Consider the following 27,502-nt stretch of genomic DNA (forward strand, 5'->3'; position numbering starts at 1 on the left):
CTCAAAATGGTTTTGTTTTCAGGAAATCCTTGGCAGTGCTGTGTGCGAATGTATGCAGGGGAGCTGTTGCTTAACCCTTGTGTTCTCCTCGGGTCGTTCTGACCCATCAGTCATTGTGACCCACCGTCGTATTGCGACAACTTTACCGCATACAAAAACAAAGTGAAGCATTTTCTTTTAACCGTCGGGCTGTCTCAGACCCCCCACATTGCGAAGGTTAAAAGAAAAGTATTTTTATTTGGTTTTGTATTGGGTAAAATTGGGTAAACACAATGATGGTTCGTTATGAACCTTTGGGTCATGTGACCCGAAGGCAGCACGAGGGTTAACATATTTCTGTGTGCCAGTAAATTACTTCCCTGACTTTCCAGTTAGTGCAACTAACTTTCTTTGGCCATCAATCTGATCTACATTATGCTTGCTAATTGAAAGTAAATTAAACCAAATTGGTGAACAGATGATGCATCATCAGACCATACAGTGCAACCTAAGTACCTTACTCAAGTACTTGCAATACCTTATTGAAATTAGCAATGTCACAATAAAGTAGTATTGATCTATTCTTTTAGCAGGATGTCCAGGAGTAAGCAAGTCTAGGAGTAACTGCAAGCATGTTACATACTCTGAAGGGATTCAAGGTACACACATTAAAATGACAATAGAATAACATGTATCTGGCCAGGCTTTAATGTTAAGTTGAATGTCTTACTTCTGTTCTGAAAAACGAATCAAACAAATGTTATGTCTATCTGTGTAAAAACAGCCCATTCACATATGTGCCTGATGTTTCTTTCAGCCTTTAACCAAATAAAATACATGCATATAGAAAATATGTTGGCCCTGTATAGTAAATGCAACACACAGTATGTAAGAATAAAGTTGACATTTACAGATAAAAGATACATTACACTTCCTTGTTTGCTAACATCTTGCATTTCCTATCTGTCCCTACTATACAAAGACAGCAACTCTCTGTCTATTAACATATGTAACAGACGTGGCCGCGCCCCCATCGGAAGAATACTTGGCCGACGTTCGCCCGCACCTGAGATCGAACCCGTCACCTCCAACACCCAAGCGCGACCACTACCAGCTATGCCAACAAAAAAATTGCAATTTGTTGGTGCGGGTGGCCTCTATACATACCTGAGGAGGGAGTTTGCAATGTAATGTTACAAATGTATAAATGTACATTACATTATGTTTGTCAAATGAAAAATCAAAATATAAGATAAGATTAAAAAACTTCACCATAAGATAAACCTGTAAAATAGACTAAGACTACACCTTGGTTGTTCAAACAGAAACTTAACTTAATAAACAGATAATAAAACTGATCATTATAACAACTTTCAGTTAATTAAACAGGGACAGAAAATGTGTGCAGGAAAGGGAACATGTTGAAATGAGCCTTTCTCTTTTAATATATTGACAGGTTTGTCAAACAGGCTGGGTGTCACACTGCCCCCACTTCTCATATGCTAAAATCTTTTGGCGTTGCTGGACAGAGTCTCTGCTTGATGGGTCTCACACTTCATTGTGTAACTTACTGTTGCATTGCTAGTCATATGTTGATAAGTAAGGGTCAAAATGTGGTCTGATTGGTTTATCTTGTGTATAAAAGGAATTGTGAAGCATTGTTCTGTGGATTCTTCATCTCAACTCTAGCTTGTCCTACTCCTTCTCCCTCGCCTCTTGCTTTCTCTCTTTGATTTACAATAATCATGGTAGAGTAGATACGATTTAAAGCGTTCATTTTGTAACAAGTTTGCCTTGTAATTGATTGAATTCAATTGCAATGTTATTAAATATATATTTAATTTTAACCTTACTTTGACCATTCTTGCTCTGATTTAACCCATAGTCAAATAACTGCAATTTCCATTGGTATTGGCATAATTTGGTTAATGTTAATAAACTGTTCAGTTTCCTATCTTCCTTAAAACATAGGGGAATTAGTTTTGTGTCAGAGCCGGGACTCGAACTCGGATCTCCCGTGTGAGGGTCCGACTCACAATTCTTGAGCCCCTGGAGGATGGTGAACCCAAGAGTGAGACGCACGCAGAACTGGGGATGCTGAATGTTTTTAATCAATTGGAGCAAAAGTCCATAATATAGCAAAAAGTAGGATTCCAAACAAAACCAGTCCCAAAAGGACGTTCCACGAAAATGTTCCACAGGCAACAACAAAAAAACACAATGACTCTTGGAACTTACATAGGCAATCGGCATCAGAACACCTAAACATCATGCAAGGCAGCTATGAGACAGAGTACTTTAAATACACCTAGCAGAACGAGGCCCAGGTGAACCCAATAACGTAATTACGGCTGAGCAAGCCGGGAATGAGGACCTCATTCCACAAGATACTGACGTGATCCCTGCACACAACAGGAATCCAGTATGCGGTGGACTGTGTACCAACGAGGCGATGAGGAAGGGGAGGTTTGCCTGCTGGAGCAAAAGGGGAAGACAAAACAGGTTTTAAAAGGGAGACATGAAACGTAGGATTAATCTTGAGACCTGGGTAGGTATAAACGGTAAGCAACAGGGTTGACTTTCCTTGCCACTTTGAAAGGCCCAATAAACCGCTGTGTGAGTTTGCAGGACTCCACTCGTAAGGGAAGGTTCTTTGTGGAGAGCCAAACTCTCTGTCCGGGACGCAGGATGGGGGTAGGTCTGCGTCTACGGTTAGCCTGTCATTGGTACTGCTGAGAGACTCGAAGCAGTTTGTGTCGAGCCCTCTTCCAAGTCAGACAACAGCGTCAGATGAACTGCTGAGCGAAGGGAACTCCAACCTCCACTTCTTGGTCAGGGAACAGCGTAGGAGCATACTCAAACTGGCATTCGAAGGGGGACATGCACGTAGCCGATGAGCAGAGGGTGTGGTGGGCATACTCTGCCCACATAATAAAGGATGACCAGGTGATGGATTATTGGCAGCCATGCACCTCAGAGTGGTTTCTAGGTCCTGGTTTAACCTCTCCATTTGGCCATTGGACTCAGGATGGTATCCGGAAGACAGGCTCACAGTTGTCCCCAGAAGTTGACAGAATGCTTGCCAGAATCAAGAGGAAAACTGAGGGCCCGATCAGAAACAATGTCCTGTGGGATGCCAAAAACTCGAAAAACATGGGTGATGATCAACTCCGCGGTCTCTTTAGCCGTGGGCGATTTGGGCAAGAGAACGAATCTGCCAGCCTTAGAAAATCTGTCAACGATGACCAGAATGGTGGTGTTACCTTGGGATGGCGGGAGTCCAGTAATGAAGTCCATGGAGAGGTGAGACCAGGGTCTTCGAGGTATGGAGAGAGGATGGAGCAACCCCTGAGGTGAGCGGTGCAAGACCTTCCCCTGATTGCAAGTCGGACAGGCGTTCACAAAGGTCTTGATATCCACTTTGATATTCGATACTCCTGGGTCTGGTTCCCGGGTCTGGGCTTGTCTCACTGTATTTTCAAGTTCCCATTTTACGGGGGCCACGATCTTTGAGCTCGGGATTATGGATGTGATGGGATCTTCTCGGTTACTGCTTGCGTGTACTCGGGACAGAGCATCAGGTTTAAGGTTTTTGGAGCCAGGGCGATGGGATAAGATAAACTGAAACCGGTTGAAGAATAGAGACCAGGGTGCCTGACGGGAATTGAGCCGCTTGGTCTGCTGGATGTACTCCAGATTTTGATGGTCGGTGAGCACTTGAAATGGGTGTTCGGCCCCCTCAAGCCAATGTCTCCATTCTTCGAGCGCCAGTTTAACAGCCAGTAACTCACGGTCTACTACATGGTAATTCCTCTCTGTTGGTGTAAGACGGTGTGAAAGGAAGGCACAAGGATGAAGTTTGTTGTCCTTCGCCCTCTGGGAAAGCACTGCTCCAACACCCACATCCGAAGCATCCACCTCCACCACGAAGTGTCTGTCTGGGTTGGGGAAAGCAAGAATGGGGGCTGTAGTAAAGCGGAGTTTGAGTTAATTGAAGGCTGACTCCGCTTCGGGACTCCAGCAAAAGCCCGCCTTATCCCCTTTAGTGAGAACTGATAGGGGAGCCACCACAGAGCTGAAGTTCAAAACGAACTTGTGGTAAAAGTTGGCGAAGCCAAGAAATCTCTACACCTCCTTCAGACGCGGCAGTGGGCCAATCCGTGACGGCTTGGACCTTCTGGGGATCCATTTGAATATGGCCGGGCTTAATGCTGAATCCTAGGAACTGTACTTGGGTCGCATGGAATGTACACATCTCGGATTTGACAAAAAGGTGGTTATCGAGAAGGCGTCCAAGAACCTTATTTACATGCTCAATGTGTTCACTGAGGGATCTTGAGAAAATTAGAATATTGTCCAGATAGACGAATACAAACTGATTGAGCATGTCTCGAAGGACGTCATTTATCAGAGCCTGGAAAACTGCAGGAGCATTGGTGAGGCCAAAGGGCATAACTAGGTACTCATAGTGCCCGGTAGGAGTGTTAAATGCGGTCTTCCACTCGTCACCTTGTCTAATTCGCACAAGATGGTAGGCACTGCGCAAGTCGAGTTTGGTGAAGATGGAGGCTCCCTGCAGTATCTCAAAGGCTGAGGCCATAAGCGGCAATGGGTAACGGTTCCGGATAGTGATTTTGTTGAGGCCTCTGTAGTCTATGCAGGGTCGAAGGCCCCCATCCTTCTTGCCCACAAAGAAAAAACCAGCCCCAGCAGGAGAAGTGGGCTTCCGAATGATCCCTGCTGCGAGAGCCCCCTCATTGTAACTGTCCATAGCTGCACGCTCAGGAGTAGAAAAGGAGAATATATGGCCTCTGGGGGCACAGGTACCCGGGAACAGTTCGATGACGCAGTCATAAGGGCGATGCGGGGGTAAAGAGGTGGCTCTCTTTTTACTGAAGACTGCCTCAAGTTGATGGTACTGACTGGGGACTTGAGATAGGTCTAGGGGATCCTGAGACTCGAGAATAGGGTCAGGGGGCCTCTGTCCCAAACAGGGGACACGACAAGCAGGACTCCAACTGAGGATAGCGCCAGTGGACCAGTCAAGGTGATGGTTATGGTGAAAAAGCCAGGGATGGCCGAGGATCACAGGGAGCTCTGGAGATTGTATCAGGTGGAAACACAACTCCTCCTGGTGTTGGTGAATAGAGAGGCGAAGGGGAGAGGTAAGGAGGGTTACCTTCCCGGGACCCATGGGTCTTCCATCCAGTGCAGTAACTGTCAGAGGGGTAGCGAGTGAGCTGTTTCAGCAACAGCTTCATAGCAAATCCTGCTTTAGCGACATTGTCCCAGGTTTTCAAAACCGTCCTTGGTGAAATGGTGCGCGCAAATGTGTCAAGGGTCGAACTGCACAGGGATCTTCTACGCTACGGTATAGACAAACATCAGCCATGCCCGTCTAGTCAATGTTAGTCGACTCTAGCTCATCTGATTTTTATTAACGCTGATTTGCAAGTAATGCAAGAACAGCTAGATAGCGAAAACACCTACACTGTAGGCATGTAAACTAGTTTAGCTTGCTAACGCAAGAGCATAGGTAGAATGTGTGATGATTTAGCCTAGTTTATTGGCAATGGGGCTAACGTTGTTTCATGTTCCTTACTGTTTCATTCAAATAACCTGTGTTGTTATGTAAATCTACAATTCACGATAAATGTTTGTCCAGATCTTTGTCAGGTTATTTTTCAGCAAGATGTCTAGAGCTAGCTAACTGAAGCTGAGTTGAATCACGATATAGTTTGGTTTACTATAAGCTGTAACGTTCTACCCACCTAAGTCAATCCAGTTTGCTTCGACAACAGAAGTGGAAACAACTAACGTTATCATTTCAAATGATATCTAGTCAATCTGTTGAAAACAGTGTTGTGTAGACACAATAGATTTATTTGCGCGTTTTTATTTCAAGTCTCCACCTTCGGTGTTTCAGTGAGTGCAGTTGGCCATGTTGCGTTTTTGCTCCCCAGCTTCACTCGTTGAAAACCAACCAATCAGCGCGCACCTCATCTAAATATTAATGAGCATACCATAAAAGGAGAAAAGCTAGTGTTTTTTCCCGGGAAAATTTTAGAGGATCTATCAAGGGGCATAGAACAGCACCCGGGCCAGTTTCAACCCAACCAATACATACCCTATTCGGAGACCTTAAGGAACAGTGTGAAATACCCAAAAAAACCCAGTCAATCACCCCTTTAAATACACCTAGCAGAACGAGGCCCAGGTGAATCCAATAACGTAATTACGGCTGAGCAAGCCGGGCATGAGGACATCTAGTGGCCAAAACACAAAAAAACAAGCAATACACTGACAGTTTTGGTTGTTTGGCCAATATTAAACCCCCTATAATGTCATCTGGAATTGTATCTGTATTTCTTTTTAACTTCTGGAATACAGTCTATAAATTTACTAAAATTCAAGTAGTCAATCATTTTGGCCACAACATTGCAGTTATGCACTGTAAACTGTCTAGATGTCTACTCATTACAAATTATCATCTATTTTGCCATACTCTTGTAAACTCTATGCTAATTTAATGTAGGCCTAAATGGCATCACCAAATACCATGCCAAAAACACACAAGGATAAACAGCTATCCTTGGCCTGAGTGACAGTCTGACCTTTGAGTAGGCCTATGTTGAAACAGTACAATATGAAGTTGTAGCGTACAATACCTTCCTGTTCGACACACCGGGAAATTTTTTCAGGAACTGTAAGAGAATGTCTTTTTTGTGTTAGATATTTGGTGGAGTTAACACACAACCAACATTGGAACTGTAGGGCTATGCGTTTAAAGTTAACTTTTAGAGGAGGAACAGAGAATAACATGCACAGTAGTTATCAAATACAAGGAGGAAACTACTGTGGAAATTATGTTGACTTATGGTGACATCTTGTGGCTATTTGTTTTACTGCCCGTGACTGAACACAAGGGTATAATTTAATTTATATACAAATTAAAACAAATGATCTTCAAACTCCACAATGCAGATTTGTATTCTAATATATACTCTACTGATTGCATGTTTGCCCTCCATTTAATTGACCTTTAAAAAGCATGAGTCCCAAATATAAAATCGATAGGGTCCAAACTCAATGTTTACAAATACGGCATGGCATTTTTTCTTTTCTTTTACTGTTTAATTCTTAGTGCATGAAAGTAACCATCTGATTGAAAATAGCGTCTTCACTTGCACGTTGCTTGTAGTTAGACTGCTTTGTGGAGTGTCAGTCTCAGTGATAAACAAAAGACTAATTTGAGAAACATGTATTATTCTTAATTTTCAATTGGGATTTAACGGAGTGTGAATTCTACAATATAGTCAAATGTTTAAGAAGTTTTCAGCCGAGTTGGGAGGGCAAGTTTGACGGCTCGGCGTAGGGCTTGGAGCAATGACTCACCAAATAAGGAGCGCCATTTCCATAAAAGGAAATGTGTGTCTTTATATGGAGGAAAGTAGTTCCAATGCATGCGCGAACGAACATAGACCTTTTTGGAATTAGGGCGCATTTATATTTATGATAATCAGTCATTGTACTATACAATAAACGATCTACTTAAAACCATAACGCATGCATAGAAGAAGCCCTATCCTATGGTATGTTGGAACAACAAACATTTTTGTGGGGAGCTATATGTTGTAGCGGAGTGACATCAAAGGGTGTCATTCGTCATTTCCTTATGTGGAAAGAAGTGTAGTTTGTAAAATAGGGGGGTTGGACTTGATTGATTAGCAGGCAAAAACAACCTTACAACTTTGTACAGTAACTGTAATTGATATTTTATAAACAGGCGTTCGGTCATACTGATTGCCCATGGACTTTCATTTGATCTCTCTCCGTATAGCTTCGTGTTTCCATTCTGATGTCACACTGATAGCGCGCGACAGAGAGCAAGATAGGCTTTACTTGTTGCTAAAGTAATCGCTGTATGTCACTGTTTCTCAGCTATTTAGCTAGCTTGGTAACGTTAGTCAGCTAGCTACCTTTCTCCAGATTGCAAGGTTCCTGCGCATGTAAGTGTCGCCGTTTATTTACGTATCGACCATTGGGACGATTGATCACTGCGTGCGCGGAGGTTTGAAGGCCTGGAGACAGGTTTGGAATGTTGGGGGGAAACGGGGCAGGAATGGGCACAAGAGCAGGAGGCGCGCGACCAGGCAATGGGACTGGATTGAATACCTCCGGAACAAATACTGGAATCAATTTACCCGAAGGTGGTAGATTCGAAGACAGAGAATACCCAAGCGAAGTGGTTTTCAGTGGTTCTGACCAGGAGTCCGATTCGGGGGATGACGAGGACACTATGGGTTCAGCCGGGGACAGAAGAGGGGTGAAGCGGGAGAGGGCTGAGATGGAGGTCGGCTCATCACCAGCAACGTCGATGGGCTTGCCTGGAGGTTATAGTGGAGTCGCCGGAGGTGCAACAGGGGCAAAGCCAGGCAAGAAGACCCGCGGGCGTGTCAAGATAAAGATGGAATTCATAGACAACAAACTTCGGAGGTACACAACTTTTAGCAAAAGGAAGACTGGTATTATGAAGAAGGTGAGTTAAAGAGTGGTTTACACCACACAGCCCTTGGTTTATCTATGCGCCACGTCCAACTATTCAACATTCAATGACACCATTCAATTAAGGATACCAACACACCTGCCATTGCTTGACAACCGTAGGCACCACCCCATTCGGTTATACCATAACAATACCTGCACCGTATCATGCACTGTGTCCAGATTGTAGGCTACCCGTTTTATTAACATAGGAGTATTAAGTATTTTTCAAACGGCCTACATCATTCTAAGAATGAGCTTCCTGCCACACCATCTGCAATACGTGCAATTAAAATACTAATAAGAAACAAAACAACTCAGGTTTTCTAAGTAAAGCCGAACCACTTGAATGTAAAACTGAAGTACATTTCGATGCTGCACTTGTGTCTATAATGTAGGGCCCCATAAAAGAACAGTGAAATGTTTGATAATGCAAATGTATGCAGCCAAAACCACTTGTCAAAAAAGGCAGCCCTACAAAGTCTGGTAAAATGCTATTTGCATTTGGTTGAGTCATTATGTATATAACCTCCTTCATGATAACCCTGTCAGAAAATTCGATACAGGCCTGCGGTTTAGAGGGAGTTCAGTCTGAGATAAAGAAACTATCCAGGTTCAAAAGTGTGGATGGATGCTTTATAACCTTGAGTCGAAACTGACTTCTTATAAGACATTACTAAAGCTCTACCACTGGTCTCATGGAACACCACGTACCTTCTATTCGAGGCAAGGATTGCTTTTATTGTGTGACTTACAGAAGTAAATACATTTCCAGAATGGTTCATACTGGGTCTGTATCAATATCAGTAAGGGAGAGGAGGACTCCTTTTTGGGTAGGAAACCCCCATAAAAAGAGGGAGAGGGAGTGGGCCCCCAAGAAGCCTGGTGCTAGTTTATGACGTGATGGTATTACTGTTCCTTCTACACCGCCAACGTACACCCCCTCCAGCAGAACAGACATGGTGTGTTGGGTGCCTAGGCAACCACAAGGTTCCTTCCTTGTTTTTTTTAAGTATGCCGCTATAATAAACCCTAGGTTGGATACTGTCATAGTAAACATTTGGATCAAATGTCTGCCGTTCTGACACTTACTCAGCCTAATTCATGACTTTCCAAACCAGTTTCATTGTAATGAATGAGAGGACAGGTCCTTGACACACACGTATTACTATAATAATTCTAGATAAAACAATACCATATATACACAGATATACAGAATACCACATCTATACAGAATGTGAGTACAAACATTGTGTCTCCAGGATACATTACTTTGGTAACTGTCTGTTACCATAGTAACACACTAGTTGCTCTTTAGGGCTTGTGAGCTACAGCAACAACTATAAACGAAAATGCATCCATAGGGCTTTATAGATAGGTCATATTCTGTGCTCCTCCTGCAACACAAAATAGGTGTATGTGTTCTAGTGACCACACATCCACCCCAAAGAGGGAATATTATTTTCTCTCTTTAATCTTCTTGTTCATATCATTACCTTCCTTTTTTTAGGACATTCCAGATTTACAATCACTGTTGTCGAATGAAATGACTACATTGAGAAAATAATTGGCCAATGGCTTCTAGCTAAACCGGTCCCCTCCCTCTGACTCTAACCATAATGCCCCTTGGTGGAACGTGCTCATTCCAGCAATGTTGGCGAACACTGCTGTGCTTGGTGGTGAGTTACTCTGGGAAACAACAGCTTGTGCTCATCAAGATCCTGTTAAAAGCTTTCAAAGAATTGCTGCCTATGGATGGGAGCTCTGCCCACTTTCGCTGTAATCAACCCATAAGCCTTTGTAGAAGAGAAGTTCGAATCAGGATCCAGCTCCCTCTCTTCTCCCCCCACACTCAATTTACTTACATCGACAGAAGTCATATTCTTTGCTTACAAGTTGGTCTTTTGAGGAGTAATCTAGCACCCATTGAGCTCCAACCATAAGAAAACACGGGTAGCTTGAGGAAGCATGCGTGAATGATTTCGAAGCGTGTTAACACGGTTTACAAATTGCACTCGACCCGGAGTGAAAACACTAGGGATGCACCTTGTGTATAAAAAAAGAAAGAAGCAAAACCCCATCATGTCTCCTCCCCTGCTGTAGGCGTATGAGCTCTCCACGTTGACGGGCACCCAGGTGCTCCTCCTGGTGGCCAGTGAGACGGGCCACGTGTACACCTTCGCCACGCGCAAGCTGCAGCCCATGATCACCAGTGAGACGGGCAAGGCCCTTATTCAGACCTGCCTCAACTCACCTGACTCGCCGCCGCGCTCTGACCCGTCCACCGACCAGCGCATGAGTGCCACGGGGTTCGAGGAGACCGACCTCACCTACCAGGTGTCGGAGGCCGACGGCTGCACAGAAGTTGCCAAGGTGAGTTGGCCGATGTCGGAGGATGCTTTAGAGGGCCTGGTAGGCCCATCTTCCAAGCGATGCTTAGTTGGTCAACGTTTCATGTAGCAATGCATTGTGGATACTGTGTGCTCAGTAGCTCTGTCCCCTCATGTTGTATTGGGAAAAGGCTTTAGCAATGACAGTAGTGTGTGATGTCTCAAAAGGCAACACTACTGCCAAATACCGGTCCTACACCCTACCACAGGCAACCAAAGTTTCTCAATTTGCTTTGTTGTTTTTCGTGTATGGTAAGGTCCATAGTATGGCCTCAGACACATGCACATTTTTACACAAACACATCGGGAAAGGTTTGACGTACATTGATAAAAATAAGATTTGAGTCTCTGCCCATATATGGTATGGTTTCCTCCAGTGGCTCTCTTGGCAGAGGACTGGTTGCATTCCATATAAGCGGCAGCTGTGTTCTAGAGACCCTTATTTTCACTGAAACATGCCTCACATTTATGAGCAGGGTGTACAGTGATGTCAGCCTAAATCTTTGTTTCTGGGCGATTCGTCTTGGTGGTGCAAAGGAATGATGAGATGTCAGCGACTCCATTTCTTATCTCTTGCCTATTGTTGTGCTAGAGAGATATTCCCAATGAGGAGATATGGCTTGGGCCCCCACTGCGAACGCAGGATGGTTCTCGTCAAGTCACGTCTTTGGTTGCGGGCAGAAACACTGCAGCTGGTCACCCAAGAACAAGGGCAGGCCGAGACATTGTAAATCAGAGCACTGCAGCCAGACAAACACTCCCCAGTCACTGTCAAAACAAGAGAAGTCTGGAAGAGGTAGACTACCCTTCATTTAGAAAGTCAGACATTAAACAGTGTTGGGACGTAGGACCCACAGTACCAGAACGCAATCCTCGTAACCCCGTTTCCCATTGTTTGCTCTTTGAGATAAGCATTTAGATTGGTTGGACCATTATGGGATTCCCTGACAGGATGTGAGCTGTAGGGCCTCTTAGGCGTGTGTTTGTGTTTCTGCTCCTCCCCTGCCTCTGAACGCAACTCATCCACAGCAAATGTTTATCGAGGGAGGTAAAAAAAAAAAAAACTTTCAAAGGGGTTACATAGCTCTTTTTCAGGCATTGGAAAGCTTTTTGGACTATTTTTGCCATTCTCACCAACTAGTTTGAAGAATAAGTTGTTTAACAGTCATCTGCATACGTTGTACCAGGCCAAATTCATTTAATCATTTGGCATAAACCCAATTAGGTCCAAGTCATCTTGTGCAACCACAAATTCAACTAAAGGCAGTGTTTCCTCTATGTTGATTTTGCTGTGGCGGCCATGCGGTTCACACCGCGAGCGGGTGAACTGTGCCACTGCACGCCACTGAACGTCCTTGAGAACTGTAAGTTGTGTAACTTATGTTGTCAGTTAGTCTATACTTCTTGCAAATTAAAATTAAGTTAACTGGTGATTTTCATTGTTTGTATTCTGCACATGGCTGTTGATTCGATTGCGATTGCTGAACGCCCTTGCTCACGTTTGTATTTTAGTTGCATTATTATGCTGAAGTGGTAACACTGCATTAAGATAATGTAATTAATAGTGGGTTTATTGTAGGGCTGGGCGATATGGCCTAAAATGTTTATCACGGTATAATTCGTAAGCACTGACGGTATCGGTATATATCACAATATATTAGTTATTCTTAAAATGTCATGACAATGCAATCCGCACTGCAGCGGCTAATCTACCGCACTCGGACGGATTTGCATTGGGTAACTCCGGTGTGTCACATGAGTTTTCCAAATTTTGCTGTGTTTAATTGCCACGGAAGAGCGACTTCTCAGTAGCCTACGCGTTCAACAGTAGCCTACGCGTTCAACAGTAGCCTACGCGTTCAACAGTAGCCTACGCGTTCAACAGTAGCCTACGAGTTCAACAGTAGCTACGTTTATGGGATCGCAAGAAAACTCTGTGAAATATTTGTAGTGAGTTAGCTCTACCTATAAACAATTATTACTTGGCTGAATACTCAATTATGTTGGCTTACAATAAACATTTCACAGTTCTAACCAACTTGGCATTGGATTTGTCAAACGCATTCTGGTAAATTCATTTTCGCGCACATGCACAGCTTTCAGGTGGTGAAAAAGATTGCTAGTGTTTCCACCTTTGGCTAGCACAATTCGACGACACAACTTACAGAGTAGTGTTTTTTGGTCGATGTCGGATAACTTGAAACCAACCCATTTCCAAACGACAGAAGAGGCCCCCCTTTTTACGAATTTGTCTGGCAAATCAACCACACTGGCTTTATTTTCAGACATCATTTACCAGACATCCCAACCTGCAGAGACTCATTTCCGGGAGGTAGCTCCCCCCCCCCCCCCAGATGCAATCAGGACGCGCGATATGCACCTATCTCTACCAGAAATGACCATTAGACAGTCTCTCGCTCGCTCGAAATTTCCGGGAGATTGTACAGCATTTGCGGGCGTCAGGGAGCCGCTATTGAAATGCGGGAGACTCCCGGACCTTCCGGGAGACTTGGGATGTCTGCCTTAACGCTTGCTTACACTTGCCAACAAAAGCAGTTTACTCATATGAATGTTTGCTTCCTCGGAGTTGCGCTAGCTTGTTTGTTGACTTTCATTGGCTGGGACAAGGCGTGCAGCGCATGCTGCATGTTTTTTTTTGTAAAAGATACAAATTTGAACTAGCCCACTAGGCAGTTAGGGTTGGTATAAAACTTATATTTTATACCAAACAGAAACACTTGATATTTAATACTTTTATTAATATATCGGGATATCCATGATATGGCAAAATCCATATCATGGATATCCCGATATATTAATAAAAGTATTAAATATCAAGTGTTTCTGTTTGGTACCGGTATTGCACAATGCAATACCGGTATTCGCGTTCATACCGGTATACCGCCCACCCCTAGTTTATTGTTATTATTTGCTACAGAATGCTTAGCCTATATGTCAAGATCAAATTCAGCAGACTACCTTGTGGCCTACCTTAATCGATAGGTTAGGCTACAGACCATTTACAATAAGTTGTTACATCAGTTATTAATTGGCAGCATTTTGTTGTTCGGTCAGACCTGCCCGCACTGCAAAAAAAAGGAAAACACTGAAAGGTCAACCTATACTAACAGTATAACAACATCAGCGTTATGATAAGCTAGAGTATACATTTGTCAACTTTCTCTGGGGTCTTATTGCCACCTACTCATAGACAAGGTGTAAAAATGCAGACTGTATGTGGCATGTGAGGGGTTAAAGCTCCTCTCCCTCCTCTCCCTTTCCTTCAGCTGTCTCAGTAAGACCCATTCTGCGCCACCTGGACCACATAGCTTTTCTCGTCACTCTCCACTCACTGAATAGCTCAGCTTAAACTACACTTCAAACCCTTACATTATACACACACAATACTTGTCAGTATTTTTATAGGGATAACATGGCATGATTTAAGCGTAAAAGGAAACATTAGATTCTCCCAGAATTACAACTATGCATTGTTTCAAGCTTTGACCACTTTCCCTAGTCGCTGACTCAAGCAAATCCTAGACGTGTCATCTTTGTGGAGCAAGATGTGAGTTTTAAACCTTACAGGCATTTGCCTGGAAGCCTAATAATATATCAAGGGCATGTTGCGGACATCTGCCTCTTTACAATGTAGCTTGTGTGTGGCCACAAATACAGACTATTGTGGTCATTTACAGACATGTACAGTGTAGTAATTGGCTATAATTGACAATGACAGTCATAGAATGTCAAACTATACTATATACTTGTGTGCCTTGTCCTACTGTGCTGTTTGTGCTGAACCAAACTTTGCTGGTGGATGTTGGTCTTGTTCCCATCTCTGTGGGAGAGTCTGGGCACAACTGTCTGGGTCCTGTTCTTGCACCAACACAATATTTATCAAAGAGTTCTAGAAACTTCGGCTTCAAATGCACTGGCAACTCATAGCTCACTGCCCCTGACAAGGGTTGGGTATCATTTACATTTGATCGATTCTGATTCCGATTCTGGTTTTAAAATCTGGTTCTTATTGAATCTTGGTTCCGATTCCCGTAATGTTTTTGGAGAGAGAAAAAAAGAATATAATGTTAGCTAGCTTTGATTCTGATGTGCAAATAGACAGGAGAATATCCATTGATATTTCTGTGAAAAACTAAACATGTCACCCTTTCTGTATTTATTCAACATTTGTAGGCCTGTTATCTTATCCTTTAGGCTACTACTATACGAATACAAAAAGCATCCAAAGTTGATATCAAATTATGAGATGGAAATAATTACAAGGGGGAATAGGGGTATAGTAACCTCCAATTTCTGGGAAAATTGTTACGTTTACGTGCGAGACGCTCCATCTGTGTGTAGTGTCCGACCGTGCAGCTATCAACTACCAAATTAATGTGAACGCTGCTGATACAGCTCTGCAGCTTGCTAGCTAACATATTATCGGAACACACTCAGCTAGCTATCTCCTACGTTCATCAAGACTCAATAGATTTCAGACATCCTAGAACGTCAAAGCTGGAGTTGCCAGAAGATTGTCTGTGCCTATGGCGACTGCTACGCTCTAATCCTCAACATCCATCCATTCATTTCTATTGGCCATATTTCACCACAAAATATCTCGGCGGCCCCACTCGTTTCATTTTCATTTCAGTTAGGAAGTGAGGAAATTAAGGGTGCTCCGATCGCTCCGTCGCTGATCATTATCTGCCAATAATCATTTTAAATACTCAGATCGGTACTCACTATAAAGGCCGATCAAAAGAGACGATTTTTATTTATTTAAGTTTTTTCTTGCTGTGCACTTTCTTGCCCATGGTCCTTTATCTCCTACCTAAATGCAAAGAAAAATGTGAAACAATATTTTGGCTATGGCCTTTTTATGTTGCAGATTTTATAGTCTAAAGTTTATTTATTTATAAAGACTGTTTATTCTGTTTTTGTAATTTATTATTCGGCAGGATAGTTACATTTGTTTATATATATTTACATTTACATTTAGTCATTTAGCAGACGCTCTTATCCAGAGCGACTTACAGTAAGTACAGGGACAAGTAGGGTGAAGTGCCTTTCCCAAGGACACAACGTCATTTTGCACATTTTCGCGGTTATCAATAACCCAGCATAGGCTGCTATGGTTTATGTTGCGTCTCTAAAAAGCGGCTCTAAGAAAGAGAGTGGAATATGTTAAACATGTTTCTTGGTGCGCGAGGTAGATAGGTTCCGGCTCCTCCCGGAGATGCCCTCGTCCTCCTGGGGGACTTCAACGCTCATGTGGGCAATGACAGTGAGACCTGGAGGGGCGTGATTGGGAGGAACGGCCCCCCCAATCTGAACCCGAGCGGTGTTTTGTTGTTGGACTTCTGTGCTAGACACGGCTTGTCCATAACAAACACCATGTTCAAGCATAAGGGTGTCCATATGTGCACTTGGCACCAGGACACCCGAGGTCTCAGTTCAATGATAGACTTTGTAGTCGTGTCGTCGGATCTGAGGCCGAATGTCTTGGACACTCGGGTGAGGAGAGGGGTGGAGCTGTCAACCGATCACCACCTGGTGGTGAGTTGGCTACGATGGTGGGGGAAGACGCCGGTCAGGCCTGGCAGGCCCAAACGTAATGCGAGGGTCTGCTGGGAACGGCTGGCAGAATCCCCTGTCAGAAGGAGCTTCAACTCCCCCTAAGGTGAGTCAGATGGCGTGGTGAGGGAATCGGACTAGTAATCAGAAGGTTGCTAGTTCGATTCCCAACCAAATGACGTTGTGTCCTTGGGCAAGTCACTTCACCCTACTTGCCTCGGGGGGAACGTCCCTGTACTTACTGTAAGTCGCTCTGGATAAGAGCGTCTGCTAAATGACTAAATGTAAATGTAAACTCCCATCTCAGGGAGAGCTTCGATCATGTCTCGGGGGGGGGGGCGGGGACATTGAGTCCGAATGGGCCATGTTCCGGGCCTCCATTGTTGAGGCGGCTGACCGGAGCTGCGGATGCAAGGTGGTCGGTGCATGTCGCGGCGGTAACTCTCGGACCCGGTGGTGAACGCCGGAGGTGAGGGATGCCGTCAAGCTGAAGAAGGAGGACTATCGGACTTTATTGGCTGGTAGGACTCCAGAGGCAGCTGATGTGTACCGGCAGGCCAAGCGGAATGCGGCTGTGGCGGTCGCGGAGGCAAAAACCTGGGTGTGGGAGGAGTTCGGCGAGGCCATGGAGAATGACTTCCGAACGGCTTCGAAAAGGTTCTGGACCACCATCCGGCGACTCAGGAGGGGGAAGCAGTGCACTGTCAACGATGTATATGGTGGGGATGGTGCGCTACTGAACTCGATGGGGGACGTCCTAGATCGGTGGAAGGAATACTTTTGAAGACCTCCTTAATTCCACCAACACGCTTTCCGACGTGGAGGCAGAGTCTGGGGACATTGGGGGGGGCCCTTCTATCTCTGGGGCTGAGGTCGCCGAGATGGTTGAAAAGCTCCACGGTGGCAGGGCCCCTGGGGTGGATGAGGTCTGCCCGGAGTTCCTTAAGGCTCTGGATGTTGTAGGGCTGTCTTGGTTGACACGACTCTGCAACATCCAGGGCTCAACATTAAAAAAAATTGGCACTGGCCCCACCGGGCCAGTGGGTTTGAAACAACTCCAAAAGTTGTAATTTATCATTGTTACAAGAAAACCAAAGACTTCCAAGTTGTGTTATTCTGTTAACATTTTTAACCATTTATTAAACACATCCTGGATATAAAAAGAACAAAATTGAAATCACATTTCAAGTGATAAAAAATAAAAAGGTAATAGTCAGCCAAACAATTGACTTTTAACCTCAAACATGACGTGCTCTCTTCCCTGCTGACAGCCATCTCTGCACAGCTGTCAGGCTGAAACTGAAACCTATGGTCCCTCAATGCTAATATATAAAAGCTTCCATAGCATTTCATCAGTATTATACTAAGTACCCAAGTCGACACCATTCTTCTGCTGCAGTTCAATAGCCTGGGGGAACGGCTGGCCCGTCTTAATTACGTGATATGCCGTTGTTATAAGTCGTGCAATAACACGATGGGCATCTACATTTAAATTCCTGACCAGCATGGTCAACGGCCTGGAAGATGACTAAATGTAATGTAAATGTAAGATGGATTGTCAACCATCCGCTTAGCTGTCACGCAAACCAGGTGCTGTCTGCTAGCATGGCTGGTCAGGGATTGTTTTCGAAAATTGTTTGTTCCCTTTGTGAAAAGATCCACTTTTGTCTGCTTTAGACGGGAACATACAACAGACGACACAGTTCATCTTCGTTCCATAAAAAAAGTTGCTTCCGTTTGAGCTCGTAGCTCTACTTTGCTGCCATCTTCACTTTATTGTCTCGCGCCAGTTGTTAAAAAATGTATCGAGATTAAAGAATTACAATTTGACAACCACTCGTCACTCACTACTCAACTCTTGATTTGCCAACTGTGTGCCCCACAAGCTGAAGTTATTTATGCATTTAGCAAAACATATGAAGGATGTTAACTTTTACAATGCAAATTTTGTTTTCAATCAATAATTTGAAGTGGCCCGATCGGGCCAGTGAGTTGCTTGTTTAACTGTCCCGACATTACTTTTTACTGGCCCCGGGCCATCGTTATTGTCGAGCCCTGAACATCGCGTGGACATCAGGGACAGTGCCTCTGGACTGGCAGACCGGGGTGGTGGTTCCCCTCTTTAAAAAGGGGGACCGGAGGGTGTGCTCCAACTTTAGGGGGATCACACTCCTCAGCCTCCCTGGGAAAGTCTATTCAGGGGTTCTGGAGAGGAGGGACCGTCGGATTGTCAAACCTCGGATTCAGGAGGAGCAATGTGGTTTTCGTCCTGGCCGTGGAACTGTGGACCAGCTCTACACCCTCGGCAGGGTTCTGGAGGGTGCATGGGAGTTCGCCCAACCGGTCTACACATGTTTTGTGGATTTGGAAAAGGCGTTTGACCGTGTCCCTCGGGGGCTCATGTGGGGGGTGCTCCGGGAGTACGGGGTACTGGATTTCCTGATTGGGGCTGTCCGGTCCCTGTACGACCGGTGCCAGAGTTTGGTCCGCATTGCCAGCAGTAAGTCGAACTTGTTCCCGTTGAGGGTTGGACTCCGCCAGGGCTGCCCTATGTCACCGATTCTGTTCATAACTTATATGGACAGAATTTTAAGGCACAGCCAGGGCGTTGAGGGGTTCCGGTTTGGTGACCTCAGGATCGGGTCGCTGCTTTTTGCTGATGATGTGGTCTTGATGGCTTCATCGGGCCGTGACCTTCAGCTCTCACTGGAGCGGTTCGCAACCGAATGCGAAGCGGCTTGGATGGGAATCAGCACCTCCAAATCTGAGGCCATGGTTATCGACCGGAAATGGGTGGAGTGCAATCTCCGGGTCGGGGAGGAGATCTTGACCCAAGCGGAGGAGTTCAAGTATCTCGGGGTCTTGTTCACGAGTGAGGGAAGAAAGGAGCACGAGATCGACAGGCGGATCGGTGCGGTGTCCGCAGTGATGCGGGCTCTGCATCGGACCGTCGTGGTGAAGAAGGAGCTGAGTCGAAAGGCGAAGCTCTCTATTTACCAGACGATCTACGTTCCTACCCTCACCTATGGTCACGAACTGTGGGTAGTGACCGAAAGAACGAGATCACGAATACAAGCGGACAAAATGAGTTTTCTCCGCAGGGTGTCCGGGCTCCCCCTTAGTGATAGGGTGAGAAGCTCGGTCATCCGGGAGGGGCTCAGAGTAGAACCGCTGCTCCTTCGCGTCGAGAGGGGCCAGTTGAGGTGGCTCAGGCATCTGATAAGGATGCCTCCTGGACGCCTCCCTGTTGAGGTATTCTAGGCACGTCCCACTGGGAAGAGGCCCCCGGGGAAGACCCAGGACACGCTGGAGGGACTATGTCTCTCGGCTGGCCAGGGAACGCCTCGGGGGCCCCCAGGAAGAGCTGGTGGAAGTGGCCGGGGAGAGGGAAGTCTGGGCCTCCCTGCTTAGGTTGCTGCCCCCGCAACCCGACCCCCGGAAAAGCGGCAGATGATGGATGGATGGATGTTTCCTGCCACTAAATAAACAGTTGTTATTTCAAATATTTTATCATATCTTCATTGTTATACTTAATATACATTGTTGTTAAGAATAGTTAAATTGACTTTTTTATATATATTTTACATATACTTTGTGTACTTTTTGTGTACTTTTTTATATACATTTTATTTTATATTTAAATAGTTTTATTCTTAGATTGTTTAGTTTTTAGGAATAGTTAAACTTCTGTACCTTTACTTAATTTAAGATTCGTATATGTTTAGTGTTTGCACCTCCCTGCCACAGTAAATTCTGTGTTTGTATAACATATATGGCGAATAAACCGAATTCTGATTCTGATAATGCTACATGATAAATATAAGGCTTCAAATAGACCCCCGATACTGCTTCTAGTGATCGGCCCCAAAAATCCTGATCGGAACACCCCTAATTGAAATGCGCGCGTCTTATCGAATCTAAGGTTCTTGGAAATTCAGAATGGGTTTTATTCGCCATGAAAGTTTGCACAGACAAGGAATTTGGAACTGGTTCTAAAATGGAACCAGTTGTCGATACCAAACCCTACCCGTGACATGAAAGAATACAAGCCATTGAGGTTAGGATTTCTTGGTCATGTTGGACTACAAGATGTTGAGTATACACAGTTAGATGACATTGTGCTCTCACACACACATTCATGAACACTGATACCAGAGAATGTCTAATATAGGGAGAACTGTCACTCTCAGTGACAGTTCTCAGTGACTCTGTGACTGTCACTGTCCTTTCTGTTCTAAAAAGCCTTTTAAAATGTCAATGACGTCATACACATCGTACGACCAGAGATACTGCTTTACGGTAAGCTCTGGTCACTTCCTTTTTTCTCTCGAGGCATCGACAACACAGCTGACAGGTTAGGCTCTCCCTGTCAATACACATGCTAGAAAGAGTGTTGTTGCTAATGTTACTAATGCTCTAACATTTGTATTCCGCTTCAGATGCCATCAAGCGGGATCTCTGGTCGTAGTCAGTCCTTCACTAACCAATCAGCATTCATTAGCAGAATGCTAGCATGTTATGGGCAACAACAACTCACCCTGTAAGAAATCGAAAGGACATAAGTACTCGTTCATTCAACTTTCGACCAATAATCCATGTTGAACATGCAAAAACTACAATCAAATCGCAGATTTCTCAACAACAATCAGGCGAAAGAGACAAATTTAACCGTTTAGCTCCATAGTCTCCCATTCAACATGCACTCGCTCGTGATCACCCCCAGTGGAACTCTGGTGGAACTGCAACCAAATTTGGTACAATGGGGCTTAATAGGGAGTGGACAGGCTCTCCTTAAACAGGCTCTGCTGATACCACACAAACCCAACCATTGTAGATTCCTCCACAGACATTGTAGCGCTCGAAATAGGCATGACCTTTAACCTTGTCGAGCACCTGTTTTACTGCAAGAACAGCTGAGATTCCAGGAGCTTTGTGGTGCTGTTTTTTTTGCAACCTCCCACCCAGTCTTTCCCAACTCTCCTCTGGGACTAGCAACTTAGATATTTTTCGCTGTTGCTGTCATTTAGCATTGTGATAATCAATTGTTGGAGATGAGTCTTGGTCGTGTTAGGGTTTAGGCCGAATCCCAATACTCTGTCTTACCCCTACCCCTTACCCCTAGCCCTTAGTTTTGCGCGTTCCCGTGAGAGTAAGTGGTGTCCCAATACTCTTTTTGATCGAGGGGTAGGGCTAACACGAAGGGGTATACACCCCTTAAAACCAAGTAAGCTCGGGAGCTTACTTGAAACCTAGGGGTATGTGAATACTGCGCTACCTGCAACAATGGCGGACATATCCAGAGAGTCCCATATATGTAATATTTTCGGCTTACATAATTGATTAAGAAATTATGACATCCTAAAACAGAGTATTGGGATTAGGCCTTAGTCAGTGTCCTTTGCTAAGTTTGAGAGAATTTGTTTGCCTCAGGTAAGCCATGCTTGTGTTGAAGTCAAGCATGCCAGCACTGTGATTTTGTTTTTTGGCAAACTCATCAAGCCATGTGATTGTTTTATTTTGTTTTATGCCAACTAAAAAGAGGTGATCTATATCGTTTCAGTTGGTCTCTTCCAATGGAATTATGGCCCATTATTATGAATAATCATGGAAGGGAAAAAAAGAATACAAATTCCTGCACCGGTTTAAGCAACACGTTTTCACAACTTTCATAATGGAAATGCATCTTGACTGATGGCCAAATCCTGTCAAATTGTCCTTCTCCTCCTCCCATTCCCAGGACATGAAGCCAACCTTCACTGTGGCCAACCTGCCTAGTGGCATCAACGCGCAGCCCCTGCCTGTCTCCTCCTCTGCCCCCTCCTCCTCCTCCAGTGCCGTGGCCATGCACCTGCAGAACAGCAATCCCGCCACCTGCTGGCAGGTCTCAGCCGGCATCAACACCCACAGCACCAGCACCAACGGCACGGTGCTCAAGGGCTCGGCCGCGCCCGCAGGCGTCATGTTGCCCGGAGGTTTCACCCTCATGTCCGGTGAGTGAACCATTTCTCTCTGGGGGGGGGGTCTCATATCTCGTTTCTGCGCAGGGCTCCGGACTGTGTCCGAAATGACATAATCTGCATCCAATATGCCGTGGTCTGTCTAAACATCCATGTAAAACTAGGGTATGTTAATTATGTATGCAGCTGTGCGTGTGAGGTCATTGATTTAATACCATGCTGTACCAAAACAAAAATGTGCAGCCAAATCCGGTGCTGGTGCGACCAAATGCAAGAAACCAAGAACGTTGGTAGCACCAGTGCTACTAGTGGAAAAGAGTCTGGATTTGTCAAAAGGATTTCTCAAGTTGGTTTGGGTGAGATTTTCTTTGCTGCAGGGAGAAGTGGATTGACGTCTGTGTTAACTACATGCCGTTTTCTTGGCCCAGACTGTGTTTTGCAGCTTTTTATGACAGTGATGTTCAGATGTTTTGTCTATGTGGCTGTGCCTGTGTAGTTGTGTTTGTGTCGCTGCTGTGGTGGCTGTCTTGTTGGATCTTGTGTGGCTGTTGCTGTGTCTGTTGTGTTGTATCTGTGGCTGTGCTTGTTGTTGTGGCTGTTTAATAGTGTGCCTGTGCCTTGTTGTGTCCATGCACATGCACATTCTACAGTGTTTCTTCGTTGTTGGTGGTGTCTGTGGCCATATGTTCCTTTGGCCTTTTGATTTCTGCTGGGTTTCGAGTTACTTCGCCTTTACTATGAGTGCAGGCTTCAGTGTTTGCCGTTGAGTTTTGATTCCAAGCCACGCTTGCCTTTCATCTCAGAATTCTTCTCCCTTTTATCTCTGTCTCTGCCTTATTCTGTTTTTTTCTCTCTCTCTTCCTTTCTTTCCTAAACACCTGTGTGTAAAGCTGTGTGTGGCTAACTTCACTGCGCGCCCCCTTGCCCCACCCCCCTCCAGGCGCTCAGCTTCCCCCCGGCACGCACACCATCCCCCTCAGTCAGCTGCAGGCCCTCCAGGGGCCCCTGGGGCCGGCCGGCATCGCTACCACGCACGCTCAGCAGGGCCAGCAGGCAACACTCCTCCGCCTCCCCGCAACCGTCTCGCTCACAGGTCAGGGGCTTTACTGTCTAAGGGGGGGTGGGGTGGTGGTGATACCTGCCTCTGTCTTCATCCTGGTCCCTGTTGCATGCACACGTTCACACACCCCTGTCCCTCCCCACCCCTGCATCTCAGGCTTCCGTCTGGTTGTCATTTTTATAGACTTGAAAGAAAGAAAAGAAAGAAAGAAAGAAAAAAACAGGAATCTAGTTCCAAACAGGAGGCTGGTTCATCACAGCCCAATTTTTTTAATTTGGTATTAGTTGTTCACAGGTCAAAAAAAAAAAAAAATTATCAGGGTTTTAAGGGTGACAAAGACAATGCCATGAAACCAGTGAACCTTTTTGTCCAAGGAAGAAAGGAATGAAGAAAACCATGAGAGAGGAATGGAATGGACATGGGAGGCCTTGTGCACTAGGAAGGGTATTTCAGGAAAGAGGGTTGGGGGAGTGTGTATAGCAGGTCTGTGTGTATGTATGTTGCTCGTATCTGGTATTACCCCAAGCTAGCAGCTGCTATCACAGGGGAAAGGAGCACTTGGTTCACATGCAGTCCAGCACCCCAAGGTATTTTAGAGCATGAGTAAAAAGTATTTCTCGGTTTCTCTATGTTTGTCAGTGCCCACCTTCATGAACTCAATTTTCCTGTGCTGTAGAGAATATAGACTAAAAACATTGCATGTTACATAGTACTAATTTATCAATTGTATATTCTTCATTCAGACCCAATGGTAGTCTTAACAGGTGGTCGTGTTCATGCCCACCTATGGGCATATGGCTTCATTACGCAGCATTAACAGTGTTAGTATGCAAGAGTGACCTTCTCAGTAAATGCCTTGTATATTATTTGTAAATAATGCCTTGTATATCTTTTCTGCATGTCACCAGTACAGTTTATAATGTTTCTCAGAAACGTCTTTTAAACCTACTCTCAGACTAAAATAACTTGAGATATATTTTGAAAGAAACTACAATCCAAGGCTTAACTTAAACATGTGATCTGGGTGTGTTCATTTGTAATGCTGACCTTGCTGCTGAAGTAAACTGTGTGTGTGTGTGTGTGTGTGTGTGTGTGTGCGCGCGTGTGTGTGTGTGCGCGTGTGTGTGTGTGTGTGTGTATGGTTGTGTATGTATATGTGTGTGTGTGTGTGTGTGTGTGTGTGTGTGCGTGTGTGTGTGTGTGTGTGTGCGTGTATGCATAAACGTGTGTGTGTGTGTTTGTGCATTAGGAGGAGGGATGCCCCAGCAGCTCCAGGCCATCCATGTACACCCCAGCAGCCAGCAGAGCTCCCTCAGCCACAGCAGCTCTGAGCTCTGTCACACCACTGGCAGCTCCACAGGTAACCCCCTGGAGGACGAGGATAGCACTGCCCATGGCTCTAGTGTCATTATACTTATCAACAGGTCCTGCACCAGCTACTAGTACAGACATACACCTTGTGTACAGACCTGACTGTTGATATCTCTCTGAACTGCTCTTGTCTACAGAATCTACTAGCCACACAGATTTTAATGTGCATGTTCTTTGGTAGTGAGAGCGAGTCAAAACTACTTTTTGGCGATAGTTTAAATTTATTTTAGCCAGCACTATGAAACTAATTTAACATTCCCCAAGGTGCAAGCTCTGCTTCCCAAAAACCACTGTAATTTATTGGCATGCTGTGCTATATTTGTTTCCTCACTCCCTGACGATCCTACTCTGCCCCCACTGTGGTTTGCAACTTTCTTTAATTTTGTCAACAGGGCTTTAGCGTCGATGGTCATAGGGCAACTGTCATCAGAGCAGCAGCACCATCTGCAGGCCAAATATAAAACAGCGATGAGAGATCTGCTTTAAAGCTGTGGTCTCTGACAAATGAAAAAGTTGAATTGCTGTCTTGGTTGTCCATGTTTGTAAACGGGTCCTTCAGCTGCAGGCTGAATCAAACATATTTCCCTCCTCCTCCAGTGAGCCTGCCCACCACCATTGTCACATCATCTGTGCCCTCCTCCGTGGCGGGTCACATGATGTACCCCGGTGCCCACACGGTCATGTACGCCACGCCCACCCCCTCCCTCTCCGATGGAGGCCTGACCGTGCTCAACACCTTCTCTCAGGCCTCCCACGCACAATCCCATGACGCCGGTGAGCCAGCCACAGAGCTACAGCAACAGCTGATCGATGAAGGGTGTACAACGAGCGATTTAGGCCATTTGGGTGTATTCTGTAAATGTTATTCAATCTCATACTTGTAATTGTTTGTTGTCTTGTATATTTATTCCTGTATTTGATCAAATCCTGGATTTATGGGTCCCAATGAAGGATTATTTTGATAGTACTTTCAGGAGAGGTTACAAATAGCATAATTTAGAAAACGTTCTTTTGTGGAATTCACAAGGAATCTAAAGAAGAAATGCAATACTGAAAACATTCAGTTAAGGATAATTAACAAAAAAGTTTGTTTGCTGAGGGAAGTTATCTTCATAAAGTTTGATAGAAAACACATTGCATTAGACAGAAGACATTGACTTCCTGTGTCAGGGGATTGAGGTTCGGGTTGTTAAATGTTTTTCAATGAAAATGACACCTTTTGTTGGTTTGCAGGTGCTGTTCCACAGGTGTTCCTCACAATGCCACCAGGGGCAGTGCAGCTACACCCGGTGAGACTGCCCGCTCAGCTTGGCCTGTACCACAACAACACGTAACCCTTGAATTAACATAAATCACTTGGACTTTTCACTTGGAATTACTGTTTGAAGCAGGAATGTTACCTTACATGACACACCAGCTCAGTCAATTTGTTTTATTCCTATCTTCTAAATCCCTCAGTTCCTAAATTTGTGAACTTGCTTACTTAAAAAAAAAAAAAGAGTGTGTCAGATTGGTTGGAGGGTTGTTTGTGATAGGTGGTGAGTAGGACTAACCCGCGTCTTTTTATCCATGTTAGATGGTGATTGGCCAGCAGTCGAGCAGCAGCACTAGCAACCTAACAGAGCTTCAAGTGGTCAATTTGGACGCCCACACAAAGGACGATTGACCTGTCCACATATCAATAGACTGCTTTTTACACACACTCACACCAGGGGATCACTGACGCTTTGCCAACCCTATTTATTACTGCCTTTTCACAACAACTATATTGGTTTTATAACAAACACAAAGATACACACACACTCACATATTTACCATGATGTTGAATTAGGATTGACATTAAGGTACAGTCATTTTCCTTTGTATAGATGTAACATACGTTTTGTGGTGATTTTTCTTTGCAGTCGATTAATTATGTGAGACACGCATACACTGCTGGTGCTGCTGTCACATTTTATTCAAGGATGTGTGTGAGAGTGCATGATAGCTTTTTTTGTACAGGTAAACTGATTGCTTAATTCATTCTAGTTTGCACATGAATGTATTTCTTTTTTTTAAGCCCATTGTCTGTTTGGTTTTTTGGTATTACTGCAAATGAATGGTAATTTAATAATGCCAATTACTGAATTCTATGGGTAAATATTTTCTGTTTTACTTTTTATTTTATTTTGATGCTTTGGTGCCAAATGGCTTTGAGACTTCTGTTTAGGGAAACCCATCACCTTAATCTGCGTGTTCTGTCCTGGACTAAAAACCACCATAGATCCAGTCATCTATATATCTGATTAACTGATCTACATGATAGATAGGCCAATAAATGCATACTGTAACATGTATTGAAAGCCTGATTAATGAAAGTTCATAAATATGTCTATAATATAGATGACCAAGACCTACTGTCTACTGTATGTATTTGTATCTGTGGAATTGATTGGAGCTGGCTTCACAAGAGTGAACTAACACTGTCCCAACCATCAAAACTAGGGAAGGGGGTGGGGGTTAGGATGGTAACGTAAAGCAAGGCTTGTTTGCGATGTTATGCGCCCATGACATGCACGACAGGGTACCCAGTCTATTACTTGGGTACTGCCTTCTAGTAGGATAGAAATACTTCACTGAAAGTT

General features: G+C 44.6%; 1 protein-coding gene across 3 annotated transcripts; it reads left to right on the forward strand.

Annotated features, from left to right (window-relative positions):
* Positions 1-7,646: 7,646 nt before the first annotated feature.
* On the forward strand, positions 7,647-27,271 carry srfa (serum response factor a). Of its 3 annotated transcripts, none has more exons than XM_062448048.1 (8): positions 7,647-8,518; positions 10,627-10,896; positions 22,228-22,480; positions 23,388-23,540; positions 24,757-24,867; positions 25,476-25,652; positions 26,112-26,167; positions 26,455-27,271. In XM_062448048.1, exons 1-8 carry the CDS (start codon positions 8,078-8,080, stop codon positions 26,542-26,544), a joined length of 1,551 nt encoding a protein of 516 aa, XP_062304032.1. In that variant the 5' UTR covers positions 7,647-8,077; the 3' UTR covers positions 26,545-27,271. The 3 variants fall into 3 exon arrangements, with proteins under 3 accessions (XP_062304032.1, XP_062304033.1, XP_062304034.1); XM_062448049.1 differs by having other exon boundaries at positions 24,757-24,841; positions 25,456-25,652; XM_062448050.1 differs by lacking the exon at positions 23,388-23,540.
* The last annotated feature ends 231 nt before the right edge of the window (positions 27,272-27,502 follow it).

The sequence above is a fragment of the Osmerus eperlanus genome, chromosome 22, assembly GCF_963692335.1.
Source record: "Osmerus eperlanus chromosome 22, fOsmEpe2.1, whole genome shotgun sequence".
NCBI classification, from domain to species: Eukaryota; Metazoa; Chordata; class Actinopteri; order Osmeriformes; family Osmeridae; genus Osmerus; species Osmerus eperlanus.